The sequence below is a fragment of the Sturnira hondurensis genome, unplaced genomic scaffold (assembly GCF_014824575.4).
Source record: "Sturnira hondurensis isolate 20B ecotype Veracruz unplaced genomic scaffold, ASM1482457v3 Scaffold0001509, whole genome shotgun sequence".
NCBI classification, from domain to species: Eukaryota; Metazoa; Chordata; class Mammalia; order Chiroptera; family Phyllostomidae; genus Sturnira; species Sturnira hondurensis.
In genome coordinates, this window is record NW_028074140.1 from 9,154,444 (window position 1) to 9,180,436 (window position 25,993).

General features: G+C 37.8%; 1 protein-coding gene and 1 pseudogene across 1 annotated transcript in view; one reads left to right on the forward strand and one right to left on the reverse strand.

Annotated features, from left to right (window-relative positions):
* The window catches only part of DTWD2 (DTW motif tRNA-uridine aminocarboxypropyltransferase 2), a 95,659-nt gene that overhangs the window by 26,659 nt on the left and 43,007 nt on the right, over nt 1–25,993 (forward strand). The window contains 3 exon segments of the mRNA XM_037029263.1: nt 9,420–9,427; nt 14,221–14,300; nt 23,035–23,129. Coding sequence (XP_036885158.1) covers nt 9,420–9,427; nt 14,221–14,300; nt 23,035–23,129 — 183 coding nt within the window.
* On the reverse strand, nt 20,903–22,908 carry LOC118974612 (60S ribosomal protein L5-like; annotated as a pseudogene).

A 25,993-nucleotide genomic window follows, 5' to 3' on the forward strand; every position in this document is an offset into this window, starting at 1 on the left:
ATTGCTTTTGACTTTGTTTATATATGTACTAAGGAGATGAGACTGGTATTGTAGCATGTCATCAACTAACTTACATGTGTGTGATCATAAGGACATAGTGAAAAGATCTGAAAACCACAGGTTATTGAGGTGGCATCTATTTAATTTTTCTTCTTGAAAACGAATTTTTTTCTTGAAATACAAATGGTGTATGATCAGTAGAAACAGTTACTCATTATAGAAATGTATAATGGAGTGTATATGGAAACTCCTCACAACCCTTTATGACAAACCACCACCCATACACATAGATCAGGTAGCTGCCTGATGCTTTTTAAACTTGATCATTTTATAGCCTTCTTCTGAGGTTGACTCTCGTAAATCTGGCAAAGTGGTAGAGAAACAGCCCGATCTAATTATATGTTGGGAAACTAAGGAAGATATTAGAAATCTTTGTGGGGTTTTTGTAGTATAAAGGTAGATTTCTGGCCACAGTATCAAGGAAAGCCAGTTACTGCCTCCAAACTACAGCCTTTCATCCGTAGGTACGGGGGGTATCAAAATGAATGAACTTGGCTGTTGCCTTCAGGGGACTTTAAGGGGGGGACTTTATATAAGCCAATTGTAAGGTAATTATAACATGAATCGTGTTTTAGGAGGACAGAGGTGAGAGGACCCATGCCTAGATCTTCACAGTGGAGGTGTTTATTTGTTCTTACCTGAGAACATTTTTTCTTTGTTTTTAGGCAAGGGGGTGGGGGGTGAGGATGGGTGAAGATGGGAAGGGGGTTGCAGGGATGGTGGGGGTGGGGATCAAACCCCCAACCTAGGTTTGTGCCCTGACTAAAAATTAAACCCACAACCTTTCAGTTTACAGGATGATGCTCTAAGCAACTGAGCCACACTGGCCAGGGTGTGTAGGTGGTATTTAAACTATTCTTTAGTATCTGGTTTTTCTCAGTGCTCTTGCTCTGTAGTAATTGAAGTCATTTTCTAACCTTCACTTTGCCATCTTTCTAATTCCCTTTCAGAAAGTTAATTCAACTTTTAACATCTGGGTCTACTTATTTCATTCCCTTTCTGGAGACCTTCCATGCTTACATTTTAGATGAAGAATGGAGTTCAGACTCTAGAGTGACACCCAAAGCCCTGCAGGTCAGACCTCCGCTTGCCTGCTCATCTCTTTCTCTACCACATCCTTCACAAACCCCTTTCTTCAGGTACTCGGAACTCCTTCCCGAAACAGTTGTTTTTTATGTTTTGCTGTATGCATTTGTCCTATTATCCTCTCTGTATCAAATGCTTCTTCCTCATCTCTGATGTCTGAAATCCTGTTTCCGGGTCCAGCTCAAATACCTTGATCATCCTTTCCGCTGTCTTCCAAGTTTGAAATGTTTCTTTTGCTAATTTCTATTTTCTCTGCAGTACTATTGGATCCTGCAGCCTGGCCTTTGTGTATTTATTCTTGGATCTTTAAGCACATATCCTTAATTACCTATAGCCATTTTATTATTTATTTATTTATTTATTTACAGAAATGGCCAAAGCCGTCAACCTGCCGGGCTCTTCCACCTGCAAAAGAGCACAGGGCCAAGAAGCCCTGGGCGTAGAGTTAAGAAACCAGGATCTGGCTGGTAGGGAATTAGGGCAGGAAAAGAAATGCTACAGCCCAGTTTTTTTTCTTGCTATATTCTCGAATTTTATTTTTTTATTTTTAATTTTTTAAAATATATTTTATTGATTATACCATTATAGTTGTTCTATTCCCCCCTTCATTCCCCTCCACTCTGCACACCCCCTCCACCACCATTCCCCCCTTTAGTTTATGACCACATGTCTCAAATTCTTTAGATTCTTTATTTCCCCTACTATTCTTGCCCTCCCCCCTATTTTCTACCTACTGTCTATGCTATTTTCTGTACCTTCTCCCCTCTTCTCCTCCTCCCACTGCCCTGTTGCTAACCCTCCATGTGTTCTTCATCTCTATGGTTCCACTCCTGATCTAGCTGTCCTCTTGGTTTGCTTTTGTTTTAGGTGTGGTTGTTCATAACTGTGAGTTTGCTGTCCTTTCACTGTTAATATTTTTCATCTTCTTTTTTTCTTATATAAGTCCCTTTAACATTTCATATAATAAGGGCTTGGTGATGATGAACTCCTTGAATTTGATCTTATCTGAGAAGCACTTTATCTGCCCTTCCATTCTAAATGAAAGCTTTGCTGGATAAAGCAATCTTGGCTATAGGTCTTTGGATTTAATGACTTGGAATACTTCTTTCCAGCCCCTTCTCATCTGTAAGGTCTCTTTTGAGAAATTAGCTGACAGTCTGATGGGAGCTCCTTTGTAGGTGACTGTCCCCTTATCTCTTGCTGCTTCTAGGACTCTCTCCTCCATTTTAATCTTGGCTAATGTAATTATGATGTGCCTTGGTGTGTTCCTTCTTGGGTACAACTTCTTTGGGACTCTCTTTACTTCCTGGATTTCCTGGAAGTCTATTTCCTTTGCCAGGCTGGGGAAGTTCTCCTTTATTATTTGTTCAAATATGTTTTCCACTCGTGGCTGTTTCTTTTCCCCTTCTGGTACTCCTATAATTCGGATGTTGGAATGTTTAAAGATGTCCTAGAGGTTCCTAAGCCTCTCCTCATTTTTTTGAATTCTTGTTTATTCCTTTCTGGTGGGATGTTTCATTCTTCCTTCTGGTCCACTCCATTGATTTGAGTCCCAGTTTCCTTTCCATCATTATTGGTTTCCTGTGTATTTCCCTTCATTTCAATTAGTTTAGCCTTCATATGTTCCTCTAATTTGTGACTATAATCAACCAGTTCTGTGAGCATCCCAATCACCAGTATTTTGAACTGTGCACTCTACTTATTTTTCGCTTAGAGTTATCAGTTCTGGGGCTTTGAGTTCTTCTTGAGCCATATTTTGGACTGTTTGTGCCTGTTACAGGTGAGGAGTGGAGCCCTAGGTGTTCACCAGGGCGGGGCAACTCAGCCGCTGGGTTGTGATGCTGTATGTGGGGGCGGGGTCAAAGGGAAGCAATGGCGACCCCCTCTGCCACCTCCCGCTGCCACCAGGGCCTCGCGGTCTGTCTCACTGCTCACTCCTCTGCTGGTTTATCTGTGTGCGAATGTGCGACGCGAACGGTCAGCCTGCCCCTGCACCCTCACTGGGTTCGCTGCTGGGGCCTGCGCGGTATGTCTCACTGTTCACTCCTCTGCGGGTTTATCTGCGCACAAATTTGTGACCAAGGTTAGCCTGCCACGCACCCTCACTGGGTCCGCACTGCTACCCCTGCTGCCTTCGTGCCTGGGTCAGCAGATCCTTCCTGCCTGACCCGTCTCCGCTGCTGGCTCCACCCCTCTTACCTGTCTCAGTTGAACAGTTCGTTGTTGTTGGACTTCTGTATAGTTCAATTTTCTATTCTTTGGCTGCGTCTTTGTTTACTAAACCTTTGTTGTATTAAAACTTGGTTGTGGGAGAAGGCACAGTGTTTCCACCTACACCTCCATCTTGGCGGAAGTCCTACCTGTAGTCATTTTATACCGGAGAATTTTATGAATGTTTTGGCTTCTATCTTTTACTTCTTGATCATCTCTTTCAGATGCTTAGGTTTATTTATTTATCACCAAATGTTTTAATTCTGGTACAGGGCCTTCTGGGACTGAAGACACCTACATAGAATTATATATTAAAACTTTTCATTGAACATTAAATCTTTACATGGAATCAATAAAAATTAAGGGCATATTTTTTTAATTGAACAGAACTGGGTTCTAGCCCAAGCTGTGTTTTCTTTTGAGAAATTTACTTAACCTGTATACTTAGCCTTGGTTTCTTCGTCTGTAAATTAGGGCAGTAATACTACTTCCTTTAGCAGGTTTTTATGGGAATTCAATGAATGTAAAGTATTTAGCATGGTATATGTAACATGTTGGGGTAGTAGTTTTTCTAGACTCTGAGACTAAGGGTATATTATAGCTCTATTTATTCTATAGTAAATAATTTTGCATTTGTTAATGCTGCAGGTCACCATAAATAAATTGCCTCATGCTGGGGCTTTCAAAAGCTACAAGTAAGTGTTACATTGATGAAAAACACTTCTTTTTCTTTCGTTCTTTATTGCTGTTCAATTACAGTTGCCCCTGCCTCCCTCCTGTTACTCTCCCCGGCCCTATCTGCCCCCTCCACCTCCCACATTCAATCTTCCCCCCCATTGTCTTTGTCCATGAGTCCTTCACACGTGTTCCTTGACGACCCTTACCCTTCTTTGCCCTGTTATCCTTCTTCCCCTCCCCTCAAGTCATTGTCACTTCGTTCTTTATTTCCATGTCTCTTGTTATAGTTTGCTCACTTGTTTCTTTTGTTGATTAGGTTCCATGTATAGGTGAGATCGTATAATATTTGTCTTTCACCATCTGGCTTATTTCACTTAGCATAATGCTCTCCAGTTCCATCTATGATGTCATGAAAGATAGGAGTTCCTTCTTCCTTTCTGCTGCATAGTATTCCGTTATGTAAATGTATCACAGCTTTTTGATCCTCTCACTTACTGATGGGCACTTAAGCTGCTTCCAGCACTTGGCTATTGTAAATTGTGCTGCTATGAACATCGAGATGCATAGGTTCTTTTGAATTGGTGGAAAAACACGTCTTTGAAGGCCATCAAAATTAGTGGCTTATTCATTGCATTACTGTATTCAAGTAACTCTAACATAAACCTTATTATATTTTCTTACATCAAAGAAAATTCTCAATCTCCTTTTGCTATTTTGGAGAAATGAGTATTTATATAAAATTAGGAGGAATACTTTCTTAATATATCAGCTATACAAAGTCTGTATTTTAAAATACAGCCTTTTAGGAAAGGGAAAGGAGAGGAAAGAATATACTCATGAAAATAGTGCCTAGGCCCTGGCTGGTGTGGCTCAGTGGGTTGGAGTATTGTCCTGTAACAGAAAGGTTGTGGGTTCAGTTCCCAAACAGGGCACATGCCTCGGCTGTGGGTTCAGTCTCTGGTCTGGGTACGTATGGTCCCCAGATGGGACATGTACGAGAGGCAACCAGTTGATGCTTCTCTTTCACATTGATGTTTCTCTCCCTTCCTCTTGCTCTAAAAAAGCAATGAAAAAATGTTCTTAGGTAAGGATTTATATTATATACATATATATATGTATATATATATATATATATTTCCTTCATTATGTGCTATTCTTTGTAAAATATTTCTACTGAGGGGATAGCTGGTCCTTGGGACCACTGTAACCTTTGACTTCTTGATGGTCAGGATGGACGTTTATGCTGTTCCCTTTAGTTGGCCAGTGGATAAGAAGCATAGAATTCTGCTACACAGGGACCTGGAAGGTCATGTTGATAAATCATGTGGAAAGTCTTTATTCATTGTCATTATTTATTTAGTAGCCAGTATCCAATAAGTACACAATTTGGGTTATAGAAAAATAAGCAAGAAATTGTTTTCTCTAAAATTTTTAGTGAATTGAGTGTGAGAGAAAACATATCTAAATAACTAGTATTTAAGATAAAGTATGAGAATAAAAAAACAAGAGTTTATAGAGGAAAGAGTGAGTAACTTAATTTACTGTTAAGAAAGATGTTTGCTATTTTTATGTTTGTATTTCTATGCAAGAGGAGAAAGTAAATAATAGCCTAACAACATAGGTGATTACTTTGCGATCGGCTCCCTAGTTGTTGGTCTGTCAGCTTTATGTTGACAGCAGGGGATTTATTTAGCTGCTGCTTATAGTCGTCTCTCTGTACAGAAGGCTTTTTTTCAAGCCTCTGGTTCCTCTGAAGTCTTCTTTAATTGTAACAACACTTACTAACATTTCTTTTCATTATAGATTCCGTAGAAGGGACAAGCGTATCTCTAGGCCAGTGAATTCTAAATTATTTTGATTACATCCCTTACTTGATTTTTAAAAAAAGGTATAATTCTAATAGGTATACTACATGTTTATCTATGATTATATACAGTTCCTATATAGTAATGTATGATGTGCCTCATAAAACAGGCACAAAAATAAATATAAAAAAAGGAAGAGCTAATATGAAATAACCTATTTGAAAATGCCTTGCCCTGGCCAGTGTGGGTCAGTTGATTGGAGCATTGTCCTGTAACCAAAAGGTGGCAGGTTCGATTCCCAGTCAGGGTTGTGGGTTTGATCCCCAGTCTGTGAGTATATTAGGGGCAACCAATCAATGTTTTTTTTCTCACATCAATGTTTCTCTCTCTCCCTTAGTCTCTCTGAAAGCAATGAAAAAAAAAAGTCTCAGGTGAGGATTAAAAAAAAAGTCTTGCTAATTGTGATGGACAATCATTATCCATTATTTTGAGACACTAATATATCCTTTTGGTGAGGTTCATAGTTAATGATAGTGAAATATGAATCTACAGTGCAATTAATCTTTATAATTTCTAGTTTTTGAAGTTATTGTCATATCTAGTTAGATTTTTAATTCTAAGGGAGATTTTTGAAGTGAGATTAAGAAAGAAACAGCTCTCCACGTACTTGTTCATTGTGTGTAATTTGACTTTCCTCACTACAGAGTCTTTGTGGGGGCCTCCAGTTTCTTTGCGAGTGCCATTGTTAACACTCCCTGTTATGGAACTTCTCCCCTCCTGTCAGGACACCACACATCCTTATTCACTATCATCTAACACACCAGCCCGAGGAGGGAGTGTTAACACTTTCTTTAGCGCCTCATTGTGTCATTTTACTTAGCCCTCTTTGGAGAGCACTGCTTTAGGCATGTCTCCTGGGGCACAGGTCTCTGCAGGTCTCACTGAAGGTATTTATTCCCTTCGTAGAGTTGCTTCCTTTCCTGCAACATGGTTTTATGTTCTAAGCTTATCCTCCCTCTACTCCTGCAGGCAGTTATGAAATAAAATAATATAATGTGAAAAACAATTTTGGGGGGTATGAGAATATTATTTCTGGATATACTTGAAGCAATTAGATATAGTATAAGTTACCTATTTTTCTTCTCTTTATGAGGTAAAAGTTTACTATAATATATTAATTAAGAAAAGTTGTTTCTTTTTTATTTGGTTATATTGACTATAGTTTCAGAAAAGTAAAAACTATTTCACTATAGAAATTAAGGTCCTTTAACATGACAGTAGAGGGCACTGTGGTATTTAGTTTTTCAAAGCTTGTTAAAATTACCAACTTGGCATTTTTTTGCATAATGGAGTGTCTATTCAACTTATTGAAGGCATGAAACCCTTTGTTCTTTGCTTTTTTACTCTGTTGGGACTATAAAAATTTTGTTGAGTATTTGGAAATGAGGTGCACTATTTTTCTGTGTCCTACATTTCCTTTTCAAGTAGGTAAAATAAATCCTTTAAAAATAGTAGTTCTTACAAATGTATTCATTAATCTTTATAGTTTGTCTGTGTGATATTTTCTTTCTTTGTTAAAAGTAGTTTAAAATGTGCTTGTTGATTTTAGAGAGAGAAGAAGGGAGGAGGGGGAGAGAGAGACAGAGACAGAGGCATGTGCGAAACACCCACTGGTTGCCTCTCATACGTGCCCCAACTGGGGGGGGACCTGCAACCCAGCTATGTGTCCTCACCAGGAAATGAACCCCCAGCCTTTCGGTGTATGAGATGACACTCCAACAACTGAGCCACACCAGCAAAGGTGTGAGATTTTCTTGATTCAAATTAGTATTATGAGAAAAATAGTTTTCAGTGGGTGTTTTGTAAAAAATTTGATTAAATTTTTGGAAAATATTTTTGTAGGTTCCAGCATTTCCATTTATATGCCAGCTGTAATTCCAGGTGCCTGCAGGCTGTCAGAGACAGCATGCCCAGGTGACAGGTTACCTCATGCTGCAGCATGCGCTGTGGAAACTGGCGTATCTTAGTCTGACAGGAGTCCTAGATATTAATCCCTATAATCCTTAATGAGAAAAGGAAAAAAAAAAGCTCATTTTATAAAATTTCCTCAGGGAAAGAAATCATTTGAAGATTTTATTTGTATTTTAAGAATATAATTTACATTAACTGGGTTGTATATATTTTAAAGATGATAAGCCACAGTGATAGAAAACAGTATTTATAATACATTTCCAATTTACTATACATGTGGAAGAGGGGAAAACCTCAACTCTTTACTTTGGTCATCCTATTATCCATTAGCCGAAAAATGATGGTCATAAATGATTACAGTTTTATAACAATTGCCTACAATTCGTGAGCAGCTTTCCCCCAGAACTTTCTTGGTGCTTTATTTCTAGTTTTATAAAAGAGGGAATTGGAAGAGCTAGGACATTTTCTGGGTCACATAGCAAGACAATGACATGGCCAGTGATGCATCTTAGTAAGTTATTCCCCAAGCCTGTACCCAATTTTTCTTTCTTAGATGTATACAAATTCTAGAAGTAGTTTGACTTTTTTTAAAAAATGAATGTTCGTTATTTATAAATAGTGTTTCGATGTGTGGTTTTCTGTTTTTTCCCCGTCAACCATCAGAGTTCAAAGGAAGGAAGGAGCTTTCTGGCACATGGAGAACAAACAAGCTCCCTGAGGGCAGGGGTCTTTGTTTTCTTGTCCCAGGTGCCTAATATCTGGCCCACTTAGATGTACAGTAAGTATTAGAATAAAAATTTGCTGAATTTATAAATTATTTAATCCATTATCAATTTGAAGTATTTAAATATTTAGGAGTTAAGTGTGGATGTAGGAAGAATTTTTGTTTGTTGGAAAAGGATTTTAGAATAAGGAGAGCAATGACTGTACCCTTATCCACTCCTTTGTTAAGAGATGGTTTCACATTTGTTCATGTTTGGACAACTCATCACCAGTGCAGTGTGTGCAGACCACCGTGGAAGAGGAAAGAGGGAGGAAACTTGCTGTTAAAAGTTCAAGCTAATAAGCACAAGTTCATATTGAAATGTAACTTGCTAAATATAAAGTTGGTTGATTGTAATGCAAAATGTTTTAAAGAGCTATAGTTTTATTATTTTGAGGTAAAGATAATTAGACTTAGATTAATAAAGGAGACATGCTTTAAAATAAATAGGCAATGATGTTTTATGAGCATGTCACAGCATAAGCCAAAACAATTAGTTTTAGCTTAAATCACACTTACAGTGTTTACACATAAAGTGCTTGGCTGTTCTTTTATCAGTAAATATTTTGTTCAGTAAATATTTTTGTCTCTTACATTATCGATGCCTGGAATGATCATGAATTATAACAAAGAAAGGTTTGAGACTCTAAATTTCATTTATGCTAGAAACTGCTTAAGTATTAGAGGGAAGTGAAGGAGAGATCAACATTTGAAATGTAAGAAAATGAAGGGATAGAATAAGAAATTATGTAGGAGGAGAAGGCATTCCGGTATTCCTTTATGTATTCAGCAGTATTTATTGATAGCTTAATCTGCTAGAAGCTGGGATATAAAAGTGAAAAAAGTAGGCCACGTTCTTGCCTTCAGGTAGCTTACCGTGTAGGGAGGAAACCCACCTTGAGATGACATAGTGTCAAATTGTGGTAAAAATGCCTCTGTCTTACGAGTTAGGTTGAACATTCTTCTTCCATTGCATTTTACATTTTGTAAAATAACAGCTTTATGAAGATATGATTCACATACCATGACATTTATCCTTTTAAATTGTGCAATTCAGAGGGGTTTTTTTTGTTTGTTTTATTAGCCAAGTTCTCGCAGAGTTCTCTCTGAGTGTCTAGATCTTTCTCTGAAAGCTGCCTTCTTCTTTTGGCCTCCTGCCCATTGGGCTCCACTAATCACCAGTTGATTGCTCCGCATTTTGGTGTGGTGCCCCAGGGCATAAATTACTCAGTGGTCTGGTGTTAAATTATGGTGAGGGTAGTTTTTGTGGCAACTCTTTGAGGTTTGTTCTGACTGCAGGTGTGCTGCTCTTAGCTTTATCTCCTTGTTTTTCTCTCATGAACTAGCTGATTTATGATTTAGCTTGTTGCTCTCAGTGAAGAGGGGTTGTTGTTTTTAAGGCACCCTTAAGGTTGAACTTCCTTGCACTCTGTTTCAAATAAAGTCAGTTACTTTGGGGAGAGCTTCAGAGCCCTTACAGTCTGCTTGTCCTCCAGCACAAACGCTCTGAGCGCAGTTCTGTTCTGGGCACAGGACTGGGCAGCAGCCTCTGGCTTTCTACTTCTGGTTTCCTATGAGCAAACTGGGGTGAGGGTAGTGTGGCCCCAGCAATCTCAGCCTACCACCCTGTGGTAAAGCTTCTGTTTTGTAGGTGGAGACTGAGGGAGGAATGGAGTCTCTGCTCTCTTAGCCGCAGTCACCAGGAATTTAGCCACTTTAACTTGGAGTTGGAGGGGATGGAGTTGGATGCTTACCTTTCTCTGTGACACACAGTAAGCCTTGATTGAGAGCTGAGAGGGAGCTCTGTTCTCTGGCCGCACTACGTGGAATGGGGCTTCTGTCAACCTGAGCTGGGACAAGGCGGGAAACAGGTTATGGCACAGATGCCATAAACCGTCCCAATGCCAAGTTTTAGATGTTCTTAAATAATATTTCTTTTTTCAAATACACCCTTAGGACAATTTCCAGACTTTAAATTGTTGTTTTTTAAAAATAGTTTTTGCCAGTTTTGCTTGTATCACTGGAAGTGAAACTCTTCAAACTACTTAATTCTAAATATTCCTAAAGTTCAAAGATGTCTTCTCAGTAAGGAAATTACTATCCTGGGTAATTGACTATTTTTTTTCTTATCTTTTCTGAACAGAGGTTTTGGTCAGACATGAAACCCAGAGCTACCAATATCTGAGTAGTTTTTGCACTACCCTAACTCATACTGAAGACTTTATAATCACCGTATATATCATGAGCTAAAGCTGTCATTTTCATGGTTTATTTACTTAGTGTTCTGCTACCCGCAGAAATCTGCAGCTTCCCGCCAGCATGTTTACCTGATTGGATTTTTCAGTTTTTTGGTTCTATTAGTATGTGGGTGTTTCTCATAGGACATTGGATATTTTTGCATTCTTTTGTATCCTTAGAATCATACAACTTACAGATATTTAAATCGATATGAACATATTTGCCAATGATACCTCAGACAATGGTTTAATCTCCAAAATATACAAAGAACTCACACGACTTCACTCTAAGAAGACAACTAACCCAATTAAAAAATGGGGAAAGGACTTGAACAGACACTTCTCTAAGGAGGACATACAGAGCATCCAGGGACACATGAAGAGATGCTCAATATCGCTTGCTATCAGAGAGATGCAAATTAAAACCACAATGAGATACCACTTTACACCAGTGAGAATGGCTATCATAAACAAAGCAATAAACAACAAATGTTGGAGAGGGTGTGGGGAAAAGGGGACTCTGGTCCACTGTTGGTGGGATTGCAGACTGGTACAACCATTATGGAAAACAGTATGGAATTTTCTCAGAAAACTAAAATTGGACCTGCCTTGTGACCCAGCAATTCCACTGCTAGGATTCTATCCTAAGAACCCTAAAACACCAATCCCAAAGAACATATGCACCCCAATGTTCATAGCAGCACAATTTACAATAGCCAAGAGTTGGAAGCAACCTAGGTGCCCGTCAGTAAATGAATGGATCAAAAAACTATGGTACATATACACAATGGAATTTTATGCTGCAGAAAGAAAGAAGGAGCTCCTACCTTTTGCAACAGCATGGATGGAACTGGAAAGCATTATGCAGAGTGAAATAAGCCAGGTGTTGAAGGACAAATACCATATGATCTCACCTTTAACAGGAACCTAAACAACAAAACAAACAAGCAAGCAAAATATAACCAAAGACACTGAAATAGAGAACAGGCTAACAGTGACCAGAGGGAAGAGGGGAGGGAATTTCAGGGGAAATAGGGGAAGGATTTACAGGAACCTGTATAAAGGATACATGGACAACAACTGAGAAGGGTGGAAATGGGAGGGAGGGGGGAGTTCAGGGGGTGGGATGGGATGGGAGTAATAGACAGAAAATTGTACTTGAAAAATAATTAAATAAATTTAAAAAATACCCTAAAAATAAAAAATAAATCGATATGAAATTAAATTCTGAACTTTTAAATGGCTCCATCTGATCTGTAATTACATTTTATAAAAGAATTTTACTGATATCTATGCATTTCAGTCATATATAGTTTCATATAAAAAGTCAGAAACTTAAAATGTTAGAAGTTGAACGTGCTTCATTTTTTTTATTGTATGGAACAAAGAATTCTTTCCAATTGTCACCCTTGATATGCTTGTCAATATACCTAGCTCAGTTGATCACTCTCTCCTCTTTTCTGTGCTTACTTGTGTTTACTCTTTTTGTCACCACTGAATGACTTCCTTCTTAAAATCTGCTCACATTCCTGAGAGGGAATCCAGAGTAGGACAGTGATCACATCACATCATTTCATATGTCACTGGAAAGACAGTATATTGGTTTTCCTTGAGTTAATCATCCATTTTAGTTTTGATGGTGGAGAAGGGAGTGGGGTCATGTTGTAAAACACAGTTATACCTCTGTGTCAGATGATCATGTAGATCACAATCATTTACATGAGATGAGTTTGGGGTGTCAAACTCATTGTCACTGGGGGCCACATCAGCCTCGCGTTGCCTTCAAAGGGCCGAATGTAATTTTAGGACTGTGTAAACATAAATACTGCTTAACAGTTAAGTGAGAGCCTGGCACTGCTATCCAGTAGAAACAAGGTGCTGGGCCAGATAAAACAAGGAGGAGGGCCGGTTTGGCCCATGGGCCTTGTGTTTGCCACCTGTGGTGTAGATAATTTCTTCAGCAGGAGTATAGGTTTGACAGTGTCTTGCAGAATGAGGTGATAGCTATAATTCAACTAATTTACAAACACTTATTAATATAAGCATTTCCTTTACCTCAGGCTATAATGCTGCATAAGCAATGTTGCAGAAGGAGTAGATCATGGTCAGTTTTGTAGTAGTTAGTAGTTAGTGTACTATTGGGAATTCCCTTTTCTGTAGCATTCACTTGTATACTATTGTAATGTCCTATAACATCTGTCTGTAATAGTGATCTGTTGTGAAGATTTACTTCCATGACTTACTGTGTCTGGCTGCTTGCTGAATTTTGTACTATAAATGAGCAGATCCAATGTAGGATTTGATGCTAAAATATTCNTGACAGTGTCTTGCAGAATGAGGTGATAGCTATAATTCAACTAATTTACAAACACTTATTAATATAAGCATTTCCTTTACCTCAGGCTATAATGCTGCATAAGCAATGTTGCAGAAGGAGTAGATCATGGTCAGTTTTGTAGTAGTTAGTAGTTAGTGTACTATTGGGAATTCCCTTTTATGTAGCATTCACTTGTATACTATTGTAATGTCCTATAACATCTGTCTGTAATAGTGACCTGTTGTGAAGATTTACTTCCATGACTTACTGTGTCTGGCTGCTTGCTGAATTTTGTACTATAAATGAACAGATCCAATGTAGGATTTGATGCTAAAATATTCATGTATATTGCTGTAGTTTTGGGAAGGACACGCAAGAAACTGGTCATGGGTTGCCCTTGAAGAAGAGATATTGTAGGCTGGAGGACTCAGATAGGGAATGCACCCTTCCCTTCCATCTGAGTTTTTTAATGAGCCTTAGTGCTTCTGAAACAGTAGTAGAGCACTAAGCAGTGGCAGAAGGGAAAATAGGCGGCCACTCTATAATTCTTGCCAACTATAATTTGGGGGCTGCTGTCTGAGTTTTTTCTCGCAATTAGTAAGCTCCCCATGTTGATTGATGGCTAAATTTGATTAGAACACTCTTCTAGGCAATAAAAACTCTGTTCTAATTTTCATTGTGATATTGTTCTCTCCAACTTCAGATGATTTAGAAAAGTTGCTAGGTTTCTCTCTAGTGTGAGATCTGCTCTGGATTTGGAATACAAGTTAGTAGAAGTGTTGCTTCATGAATAAAGAGGCCATGGCAGTGACTTAGAAGTATTATTTTACTACAGATAACTAAGACAAGATTTTTTGAAGTACTTTGATCTGTATAAATAGTAAAAAAATCTACTTGAAGCTTTTTTCAAAGTCTTGTATCTAAAATCTGAGAGACTGTATTCGTGGTGTTTCATTTTAAAAGAATGCCTTTAGCAAATGTCTTTGTAAAATGAAGTTGGGTTATGTTCAAGTTTTAGGTTATTGTTGTATCATTGTAGGCTAAACATTTACAGGCCTTTTTTTTTTCTTTGTGCCCTGTAACCGGCCTCAGAAAGTGTCTTTGTTGCATTTCTACCAGTGTGTCCTTTGCACATACCTACCCACTTGTACATAATTCAGCATTCAGCAGAGGTGAGTAAGATTTTGTAAAGTACACAAACAAGTTCAGATAGAATATTAGTACACAAGTGGAAACACACATATGAACATACTCATTCCTCCCAGCTCTTCAGCATTTCTGGAAGTAAATCTATGATAAATGCTTTTTTTGGGGGGGGGAATAGTATCTTTTATATGTTATTTGGTAATGTAGTGCCATATGCTTTGGAGATAGATAAAATGGTGTTATTTTATAAAAACTGTGTTGAATAGTATATAAATTTAGAACTCTAGTAATTTTGTGTGAAGAAAAAATGAGATTTTTTTGTGAGTAAAAGGCTAGGAAAATCAGTGCTTTTGAAATTATGATTATAGCTTATATTCACTGATATTTTCTGTTAAAATAGAAATAAATCTCAGCATTTTATTTTCTTTTTATTTGTTAAATTATATTATGTTATTACAGTTGTCCCATTTTTTCCCATTTTTACCCCTCCACTCAACAACCCCTACTCCCTCAGGCATTCCCCCCGCCATTGCTCATGTCCATGGACCAGCATATAAATTCTTTGACTACTCGATCCTATACTATACATCCCCATGGCTATTCTGCAACTACCTACTTGTATTTCTTAATCCCCTCACCTTTTCACCCTTTCCCCTATCCACACCACCCATCTGGCAACCATCAAAACTCTCTCCACATCCATGATTCTGTCTCTGTTCTTGTTTGCTTAGTTTTTTAGATTCAGTTATTGATAGATACATATTTATTGCCATTTTACTTTTCATAGCTTTGATCTTTTAAAAAATAACTCCTTTTAATGTTTAATATAATAATGGTTTGGTGATGATGAACTCCTTTAGTTTCTTCTTGTCTGGGAAACTCTTTTTATCTGTCCTCCTATTCTGAATAATATCTCTGCTAGGTAAAGTAATCTTGGCTGTAGGTCACTGCTTTTCATGTCTTTGAATATTTCTTGCCAATCCCTTCTAGCCTTCAAAGTTTCTTTTGAGAAATCAAGAGTTGACAGTCTGAAATATGCCTCCAGCACTGTGGTTGCCTGGCCAGCCCTGTCGAGTCTCCTCTGCACTCTGTACCAGGCATGTTGTATTGAAGCAGTTTCTTTTGTCTGTCTGTGGTTATATGGCTTCTCTCCTGCTATTGTCCAGCTGTTTATGCCAGATGATTTCTCCACAGTTTAGTCATAATTCCAGATTTATCCTGGGAGGAGAGTAGTATAGGGTCCACTTACTCCTCCACCATCTTGGATTCCCTGCCTATTATTATATAATAGCTATATTACTATAGCCTTTGATTCAAAGTCTGTTTTGTCTGGTATAAGTAGTGTTACCCTAGCTTTTTTTGTTTCCATTTTCATGAAATATCTCTTTTCCACTCCTTTACTTTCAGACTGTGGGTCTTTTGATCTGAAGTGAGTCTCTTGTAGGAACCACATGTAGGTCTTTTTTTCTTATGCATTCAGCCACCCTATGTCTTTTGATTGGAAAATTCAACTGATTTACATTTAAAGTAACTGTTGATAGATATGTACTTGTTGCCATTTTATTATTAATATTTTGAATCTTTTTTCCTTCTTAAAAATCTCTCTTTAACATTTTTTGTGATACTGGTTTGGTGGTGGTGAACTCCTTTAGCTTTTTCTTGTCTGGGAAACTTTGTCTGTCCTTTGATTCTAAATGAGAGCTTTGCTGGGTAGAGTCATCTTGGTGGTAGGTCTGTGCTTTTCATCACTTTGAATATTTTGTGCCAGTCCTTTTGGCCTACAGAGCTTCTGTTGAGAAATCAGCTGACAGTCTTATGGGAACTCCTTTGTAGGTAACTATCTGCTTCTCTCTCACTGCTTTGATCTTTGGCATTTTAATTGTGATGTGTCTTGGTGTGGACCACTTTGAGATCATCTTGTTTGGGATTCCTTGAGCTTCCCTGACCTATATGTCTATTTCCTTCACCATATTAGAAAAATTTTCCATCAATAACTTTCAAATAGCTTTTCAATTTTTTTGCTCTCTCTTTTCTCCTTCTGGTACCTCTTTAATGCGAATGCTAGTATGCTTGGTGTTGTCCCAAAGGCCCCTTAAACTATCCTAATTTTTTTGATCTCTTTTTTCTTTTTGTTCATGTGATTAGGTGTTTTCTGTGCTCTTATTTCCCAAATTACTGATTTGGTTATTTGCTTCATCTACTTCCTGTTGATTTTCTATAGTTTATTCCCCATTTCAGTTATCGTATTCTTCGTTTCTGATTGCTTCTTTTTTTTAAAGAATTTTTATGAGTTTACTTGAGCCAAACTGATGATAATTGCCAAAACCTCAACATATGGAGAAAGTGCTCTGGAAAGTGGTAGTTTTTCACCTTTTGTTTATACAGTATGTACGGTCAAAGGAGGAGGCATAAGGGGGTTACATGAAATCTGTTGGTGGTAGATTGGGGAGTCGGGAAAAGCAAAGCAGGGAAATCTCTGGGATTGGGTAAAAAGTAAAATGATAGACACATATTTCTTTTATGTAGGTAGGTACATGGTGGTTAAGTCAATAATTATTGTGATAACAATAAAATGAGTGGATTTGTGGTCTCCAATAATAATGAGGGGATTTGTGGTCTCTGCTCTGGTGCATGGTTGTTCCTGAGTGGTTCAGAAAAGGGGAAGTTAACTTGACATTCCATAAATATGTTATCATAGTTGCGAAAAGATAATAGCCAGGCTCAATTAAGGTAAAGATTGACTTTGTCAGGGAAATTCTATCTTAGGACATGGCTACCCACCATGAATTGCTTTTATTTAAAAAGTTTTGATTTCAGACCATTTTATGTAGTTTCTTTAAGTCTCTGATTTGTAGACCTGCCACATAGGCCTCCCCTGAGCTTATCAGGTTTTGTATGTGGCTCCTTTTTGTCCACACATCCCCTTTTGGTCATAAATTAATCCAAAGGATGCATTGATGACCAGTCTTTTGGTTGGATAATGAGGTCCCATGGTGCTAGGAAGGCTCATTCCTAGGAAGTCTCAGCGTTAGCATTTGTCTTGATGAATGGCAGACCTTTGGGGATGGGGCAAGACTGTAACCTTGGAAGGAGTCCAGGCTGAATGTTTTCTCCAAAGTTAAAGGCAGGCAAATGGAAGGCAGTCAGGTTTTAGGGGTTTTTAAGGGAAACCACTTTGGATCGTTTCTAACTTACAGGCTATTATGATCCAATTTTTTTTCTTATCTCCTTTTTCTATATTTTGCATTTCATATAAAATTCACTTATAGTTTTAGGGCATACCATATATGTTTTCATTTTCATAATCCAACCATGAGATGGGTTCTATCTCCATTTTTATGTTTCCTGTCTTCTTGTTGAAGTTCTCACTGAGATCATTGAGCATTTCTTATAACCAGTTTTTTAAATTCTACACTCTGTAGATTGTCTCCATTTTGTTTAGTTCTTTTTTCTGGAGTTTCGTTCTGTTCTTTCACTTGGCACATGTTTCTTTCTCTTTCCTTTTGGCAGCCTCCCTGTGTTTCTTTTTGGGTATTGTCTAGAGCTGCCACATATCCTGGTCTAGGCAAAGTGGCCTTATGTGGTAAGTGTCCCTTGGGGCCCAGTGGTGCAGTCTCCCTGGTCACCTGGGCTGGGTTTCTAGGTTAGTCTCCTGTGTGGATTGTGTGTGCCCTCCTGTTGTATCGGGCCTTGATTGCTGTTGACATGTCAGTCAGACAGACTGATCCTCAGGCTGACTGGTTGTAAGTTCTGGCCATTACCACAGTGGGAGGGCTTTTCTGTAGGGGCTGACCCTACGAAGCAGGATTTGCTTTAGCCGGGCTCTGGTGCCTGCTGAGTATGCCCTTTGGGTGTGTCATTTGTGGTGTGGTGGTGGTTGAGTGGTGCTCTGGTGTGGTCTGAATCTGGCCACTGGGTGTGTTGGTTCTGGGGTTTCTTGGGACATGCAGGCCAAGGTCAGCTATCGCCTGGGGCCCTTTCATGTTGGGGACTGCTGTGTATGGTTTCTGAGACTGTAGCCCCATGAAAGAAAATATGTACATTTTATAGAATGTGTTGTATATAAAAAGTTTTTAACTAATACTTTCCTATATTAGGAAGTATATGTGTATATATATATATGTATATATATATATTTGTAACTCTTTATTAATTGTAGTAACGAAGAGGGGAGGGAAGGAAGTTATAGACAACCAAAAATTATTTTAAAACAAAACTAGTCGTTGCATGGTGCCAAGTGGGTTCAGTGACTGTTCCAGCATTTGGAACTCACAACATCATAGATTAAACCAGGTTATTAAAGGACTAGTTTTTAAAAAATTCTCCTGAGGACATTTTTGTTTTTCATTGTTTTTAGAAACAGAGAGGGAAGGAGAGAGGAAAACATTGATGCCAGAGAGAAGAATTTATCAATTGCCTCCTATATGTGCCTGGACCGGAAATTGCACAGTCCAGACTAGCAACCACATGTGTCTGTGCCTGGACTGGGGATTGAACCCACATTTAGGTATGTGCCCTGCTTGGGATTAACCTGCAACCTTCCAGTTATTTGATGATGCTCCTACTAACTGAGCCACATCTGCCAGGGCAAAGGACTGATTTTTTAAAAAAAAATTCTGAAGCCTATACCACTTGAAGATTTGAACAAAGATGTAAAAGATGCTGATCCGTCTTTTTTCCTTTTCCAAATGATGAAACACTTATTCTTTACTTTCAAATTGTTAAATATTCCATTTATTGGGCAAACTTTTTTTCAGTGTTAACAACAACATATTTTGGTCAGAATTGTGACAGGTTGGTCACTAGCATTATTTTGTTGCATTTAAACTTAAAACACTGTGAAGGTCAAATTTACATAAAATAACAGCTTACTGGCCATAACAGTTTTGGGTAAAACTTAACTTTAGGTGGTGAATGCTATTACAATTTTTCAGAGTACATAATATGATGTCTTCTTCTTATTATGCGGTACCAGACATAAGATGGCTTTTATAGCATAGGTGTTTTCATTGATTTGTAGCAACTTTAATGTTTTTAATTCCTCCCTCCCTCCCTTCCTGGTTAACTCACAGTTTAAATAATCATTCCATAACTGTGTGCTCCAAATGTATTTTATGTGTATACAGTGCATCCATATTGTTTTCCTTATCAGCCAAGGACTTTTTCAGTCTTTTATCTATTTCAGTAACACTAGACTGCCTTGTGCCTAATCTCAGCACACTATTTTCAATAAAATAATATACCAATTTGATGACTCCCTCCAAAGTGTGACTGAGAACCATTTGGATAGGCTCCAGGAGGTGGTTATGGGTGGTTATGGGAGGTGGTTATGTTAAGGAGACTTAGTGCCATGAATGATACGGAGGTGATGTGATGGAGCATTTCAAAGAGTGTGTGTGTGTATATATATATACATACACATATATATACATATATGTATATATATAAATTATTTAAGGATAACAAACAAAACAGTTCTCTCAAAAATAACAAAAAGATTTACAGGAAAGTGATATTATGTTAAACTGCTTGGCCTTTTGTGGACAATGTGTATGTAACCATAATGATGAAAACACTGTTTATTGATTTAACCAAAAGTATCTGAAGATATGAATGTAAGAAGTCATGTCAGAAAGCTGAATCCTCATTTATGGTATTGGTATTACGGAGCCTGTAGTTATAAAGGCCAATAGTTAAGAGTAACGGCTCAGGAACCAGACTGCTTGAGTTTAAATGTATAATAACTATGTAAACTGTAACCCTGGGTAAGTTAACTAACTTCTGTTTCTTCAGCTTTGTCATTAGTAAAATGGACATGTTAAAAGATACACTTCTTTATGTAAACAGTAAATTATATGTACATGACTACATATAAATGCACTTTGAATTATATACATTAAAGTTAGCTGTTATGATGATAGTTTGTAGATGATTGATAAATTATAAAATTGACAAAGTGAGAAATAGCAGAACACACATATTCTTTAGAGATATGGAGATAACTCCAGAAGGTATAACGAGAAGAAGAAAAGTGATTGCCTCTGAAAGTGGTATAGGGGAGTGTGTCAAGGAACATTATAAATGTTTTGGCACTATTTAATTTGACATATGTAGATGTGTTATTTTGATAAAAGTTTGAAAAGTGATTTGAGTATGTGTCAAAGTCTTCTAGTGTTGGTCTGGAGGTAAGAAAATAGTGTGAAATAGTGTAAAACGTTCTCAAATGCCCCATCTCACCTGTCTTCTAGTTCCTTTTATGTATTAGCTGCTCCGAGTTGCTCTTTCCACACTTCCTTGGAACTCCAGCATGCTTTGTGTTCTTTTTGTTTTAATCCCAGCAAATTATTAATCTCCTGTTTTTAATTTTTTATTAGGTAGATGAATGTACTCTTAGCATCTTTAAATCTATTTTTCATATATTACTTTAACCAACGCTCCCAGAACCCAGGAGCCAGAGAAGGACACACAAGAATGTCCCTAAAGGGTGCATGTATGTGTATGCATGTGTGTATTTGTGGTTGTTGAATACTGTTACCACAACCATTTTTTGTTTTGTTTTTTGCCACTTGGTCCATTAGTTTATTGTTGTCTTTATCTGAAAAATCCTTACAGAAAATTGTGGTTCGGTTTATGAACTCTCAGTAGCCCATTCCTGAGCTCCAAGAAGCTTTTTCTGAGCTACCTAATCTTTCTTCTGGGCAAGAGGCATTTTGAGATAGTCCCACCTCTTATTTTCAACTTTTTTCTTAGGCTTCTTTCATAGACTGGATTCTCTCGTATAGCAGCATGAGCTTTCTTACACATCTCCTCCATGGTGTCTGAAGTTGTCTTGTTCTTTATGTACTGAGAGAATTGTTTCTTATGAGCATTTTCGTCTTCTTCCATTAGGTAATGCCTATAATTTGCAACCTTTTGATTCATGATGTGCTTCCAATATATTTCTGCATTGAATTCCTTGCTTTCTGAATTGTAACCAGGGAATCATTTGGTACTGTGAAGGATAGACAAGTCTCCATCCACAGCTTTCTCCAGGGACCCCAAAACATTATTTCCAGTAGTTCTGGCAAGGTGTACCTCCAAATAGCAGGTGCAGGCACCAGGGTGACCATCAGTACTTTTCACATTGTATTCATCTCAGTCACCTCCACTTGGCCTTCAAAGATAATGAGCATGCCCTTAATACCAAGAAGCCTGCAGACCTGCATCGGGCCAGTGCAATGTGCTGGAGCATAATTTGTCAGGTCATCATTCACACTGTACTTCGGGAGTTCATGAATGTAACTATCATGTTGGGGATGATGCTGTGTGGTTTTGGAGATTGCAGCCCCACAAGAGCAGGCTCTGAAAGTCTCCCTGGAAAACCAGGTAATACAGGTGGCAGACATGACCCGACTCTAACACGACAGTTTCCTGTGGGAATCAGGCTTGATAAATACATTGTATCCTTTGAAGCCTACTCTTAAGTTCTATCCTCTGATGCTTAAGTTCAAGGCACAAGGAATAAACTCCTTATTTCATGAAACACGTCTTAAAGACCCTTTGGCATCAGCATGACTAACAGACCCTGACCTGTGACAGATCTCTGTGTGCCTTCAATTGTTATCTACAGATAATACCTGTTTTTGTATGACTACAACCTTTTGACATTGATTGATGAGCTATTCAGGTTTGCTGTATACACCTACACATACCATTCCTAATAGAAGCCATTTGGGAAAAGGGCTCAGGGCATTCCCCACTGGAGGGAATCCCCACTCCCTTTCCTACCAGAATAACAAGATTGTGTCCAGGTTGACTTATTTCTCATCCGTGGTAGATGGGAGGAATTCTGCAGGCTGGAGTTCCTCCCACACTATCGTATCTCCTTCCATATGGGCATAAGCAAACTGACAAATTTTATTTTTGTTGGTGGCAACATGAACTATCATCCTGTGATAGTGTGTGTTGTACTCATCATCCTGTGTTTGGGTGTGTTGTACTTATCATTACCCTGGTTACCAAGAGTTTCTAGGCATAAAAATAAGTTTTTCTTTCTTCTTGTCTTCTAAGTTTTACTTGGTACCTCTTAAAGTAGGCCTTATTTTTGAGCACCATAACAAACCCCCACCTGTGGAAGAGAGCCCAGCACCCACGGCTCACCCAGGACTTGCAGGCCCAGCACAGCTCTGGTGGGGGGAGGGGGACGTGCTGCACAATACGTTCTCTTTCTGTTATAAACAAATAATTTAATTATAAATCCATTTGTAACTATTTTAGTAAATTCATATGTAACATTATTGTTTCACGTATTATTTTGCTAGGAAAATGATATTCCTAAAGTACAGTAAGTAATATGTGCTATTCCTTGGAATTCTTCTATAAGGAAGATCTGTCTTTATTCTCCTGTTTATTTGTTTATATCACTCAGAACCTATATTTGTTTTATACTTTGGATTATGATCTGAATACTAGATTACTTTGTTGCTCAAGTTGTTCCAGTTGGGCCATTGAGAGCTCTTTACGATCGGCTTCTGTGTGCCATGAACATGCCTCATTGTTTTGTTTTTCTGAACACTTCCTTGCTTTCTGGGCAGAAAGATCTAAGCAGTGATCTTCCAGTTTACATACTGGAAGATATATACTGGGAATTTCCATTTTCATTATTTTAACTATGACTTCTTATAATCTTGTTTTGATCAGTAAATCTATATTTTAATTAAGATGTAATAAAAATAGATTTAACAAAGGAAATCTATATTTTAATTAATTTTTTAATTGAAGGAAAGCCAACTGTCTCAGACAGTTCCTGTACTAGCAGCATGCCTCCCCCAGGACAAGAATAAAGTCAAGACTGGTCGTTGCTTCAGTGAAGAAAGGTAATTTAAAATAACCTTTTCTACACAGATCTTAAAAAAAATGACCTTTTGAAGCTTATTCTTTAGACTTAGAACACAATACATTGTTAAGTAGTCAAAAAGTTTAACTTCTGCCTTTTCTCTCAAAATAATACAAGACAAAGAAAAACATAAACAAAACACCTCCCCAAGCAGACCAAAATGGAGTAAATGAAGGAATGATGCCTTTACCTGAATTCTGTACTAATATATAAATATTGAGCTTAAAAGGGCATGTATATTTACTGTTCATTTCATTTTTGTTCAGGATGGTAGGGTACTTGTATTAGTTTTAGTTTACCTTTTTTTAATGTTATCTATGATAAACATTTATATAAATAAACATATATCTATTTCTAACCCATTAAAACGTTCTTAAGATGCAGTGACTAACTAGTACTATATTTAGTATTGTGGTTATAGGCACACCATATGTATTTTTTAAGGATAAAACAAATCTCTACAGTTAATTAATATTAACAAAGGGGGCAGTAACATAAAATGGAGTAAAGATAGCCTCTTCAACAAATGGTGTTGGGAGAACTGGACAGCTACATGCAAAAAAATGAAACTCGAGCACCAACTTACACCATACCAAAATAACTTCAAGGTGGATAAAAGACTTAAATATAAGCCAGGAAACCATTAAAGCCCTAGAGGAGAGCATTGGCAGGAAAATCTCAGATATTCCACACAGCAATATTTTTACTGATACGTCCCCTAGAGCAAGGGACATGAAGGAAAGAATAAACAAATGGGATCTCATCAAACTTAAAAGCTTTTGCATGGCTAAGGAAAACAGTATCAAGATACAAAGAGAAGCAACAGCTTGGGAAAACATATTTTCCAATGATACCTCAGACAAAGGTTTAATCTCCAAAATATACAAAGAACTCACACGACTCCACTCTAAGAAGACAACTAACCCAATTAAAAAATAGGCAAAGGACTTGAACAGACACTTCTCCAAGGAGGACATACCCAGGATCCAGAGATACATGGAAAGATGCTCAATATTGCTAGCTATCAGAGAGATGCAAATTAAAACCACAATGAGATACCACTTAAAACCAGTCAGAATGGCCATCATAAACAAAGAAACAACAAGTGCTGGAGAGGTTGCGGGGAAAGGGAACTCTAGTTCACTTTTGGTGGGATTGCAGACTGGTACAACCACTATGGAAAACAGTATGGAATTTTCTAAGAAAATTAAAAAGAACGTGCCTTTTGACCCAGCAATTCCACTGTTGGGAGTATATCCTAAGAACCCTGAAGCACCAACCAAAAGAACCTAGGCACCCCGATGTTCATAGCAGCACAATTTACGATAGCCAAGAGTTGGAAGCAACCTAGATGCCCATCGGTAAACGACTGGATCAAAAAGCTATGGTACATTTACACAATGGAATTCTATGGAGCAGAAAGGAAGAAGGAGCTCCTACCTTTTGCAACATCATGGATGGAGCTAGAAAGCATTATGCTGAGCAAAATAAGCCAGGTGTTGAAAGACAAACACCATATTATATCACTGTTAACAGGAATCTAAACAACAAAACCAACAAGCAAGCAAAATGTAACCAAAGACACTGAAATACAGAACAGGCTGACCGGGTCCAGAGGGGAGAGGGGAGAGAGTCACAGGGGAAAAGGGGAAGGACTCACATGAACAAGTATAAAGGACACATGGACAATAACTAAGGTGGGGGTGGAAATGGGAGGGAGGTGCAGAGCACTGGGAGGGAGGGCTGGGAATATAACACAGAAAACTGTACTTAAACAAGAATTAAATTTTAAAAAAGGATAAAACACCTATTTTTGCCATATTGAAAATATTCTTTTTGATGAGACCCAGTATTTTGATGGTTGATATGGCTATTATACAGCAGCCATTAGCTGATATCTTCATTGACAGATCTATAGTGCTCTCAGATCTTATCTCACATTCTATTACATAACCCGTTATCATAAATAGGTGCAAATATGTGTTATATATATTAATCTTTTTCTACAAGACTTTTTATACCTTTGAATCACCTTTGTTGCTTTTCTGTCCATTCATAAAGCCTTCACAAATTATTTTAATCCTATCTGCATAGTTAAATGTATTTTTAGATGTAAAATTTAATGTCTCTTAAATATATGGAAATTTCTTTTTTCAGTTTACTTATGAAAATGCAAAGTAAGACTTGTTCTAGTATGAAGCCTAGGGAATTGACCAAGCTTTTTCCTTCCTGTGTTATTTTAGCTTCCTTTATAATTTAGCTTCATGTTATGAAAATAACATCATGTTAGAACTTTGTATAATCATTTTTTCTGTTCTCTAGAACTGTTGATTAGTCACAGTTTTCTCATATGGAGTTTTCTGTTGTAGATTTTGTGTTGCCTTGCCCATAGAGGAGAAATTTGCTCTGGGCTTGGTGCTGCTATTGGGAATTTTGTCCTTTTGTTGAGCATGGAAATGAGGTTCAGAGCTCATCACATGGGAAGCAGCCACGTCATTTATACTGTGACACCCCTTACACTCTTTATAATGATAGTTTCTCTATCATTCTTGGGTGTGTGTGATATATATAGGTGGAACCTCTTCCACCTAATCTGCCAACTTGGACCTCGGTTATTTTGTTGCAAAAGTGATGAGTATCTATGGTGGTAAAGTTGGAATATATATGGCTGTCTAACTCCTCCATGAATGTGCATGAGGATGAGAAGTTTGATACTTTTTCAAGTAGCTCATCCTATTTGAGCCCACTATACTAGCTAGTTCAGTCTTTTTCCCACAGTGACTAACATAGTGCTTACTCAGTAAATTATTATACACTGATGGATTTTTAACTAAAGCTCATTAA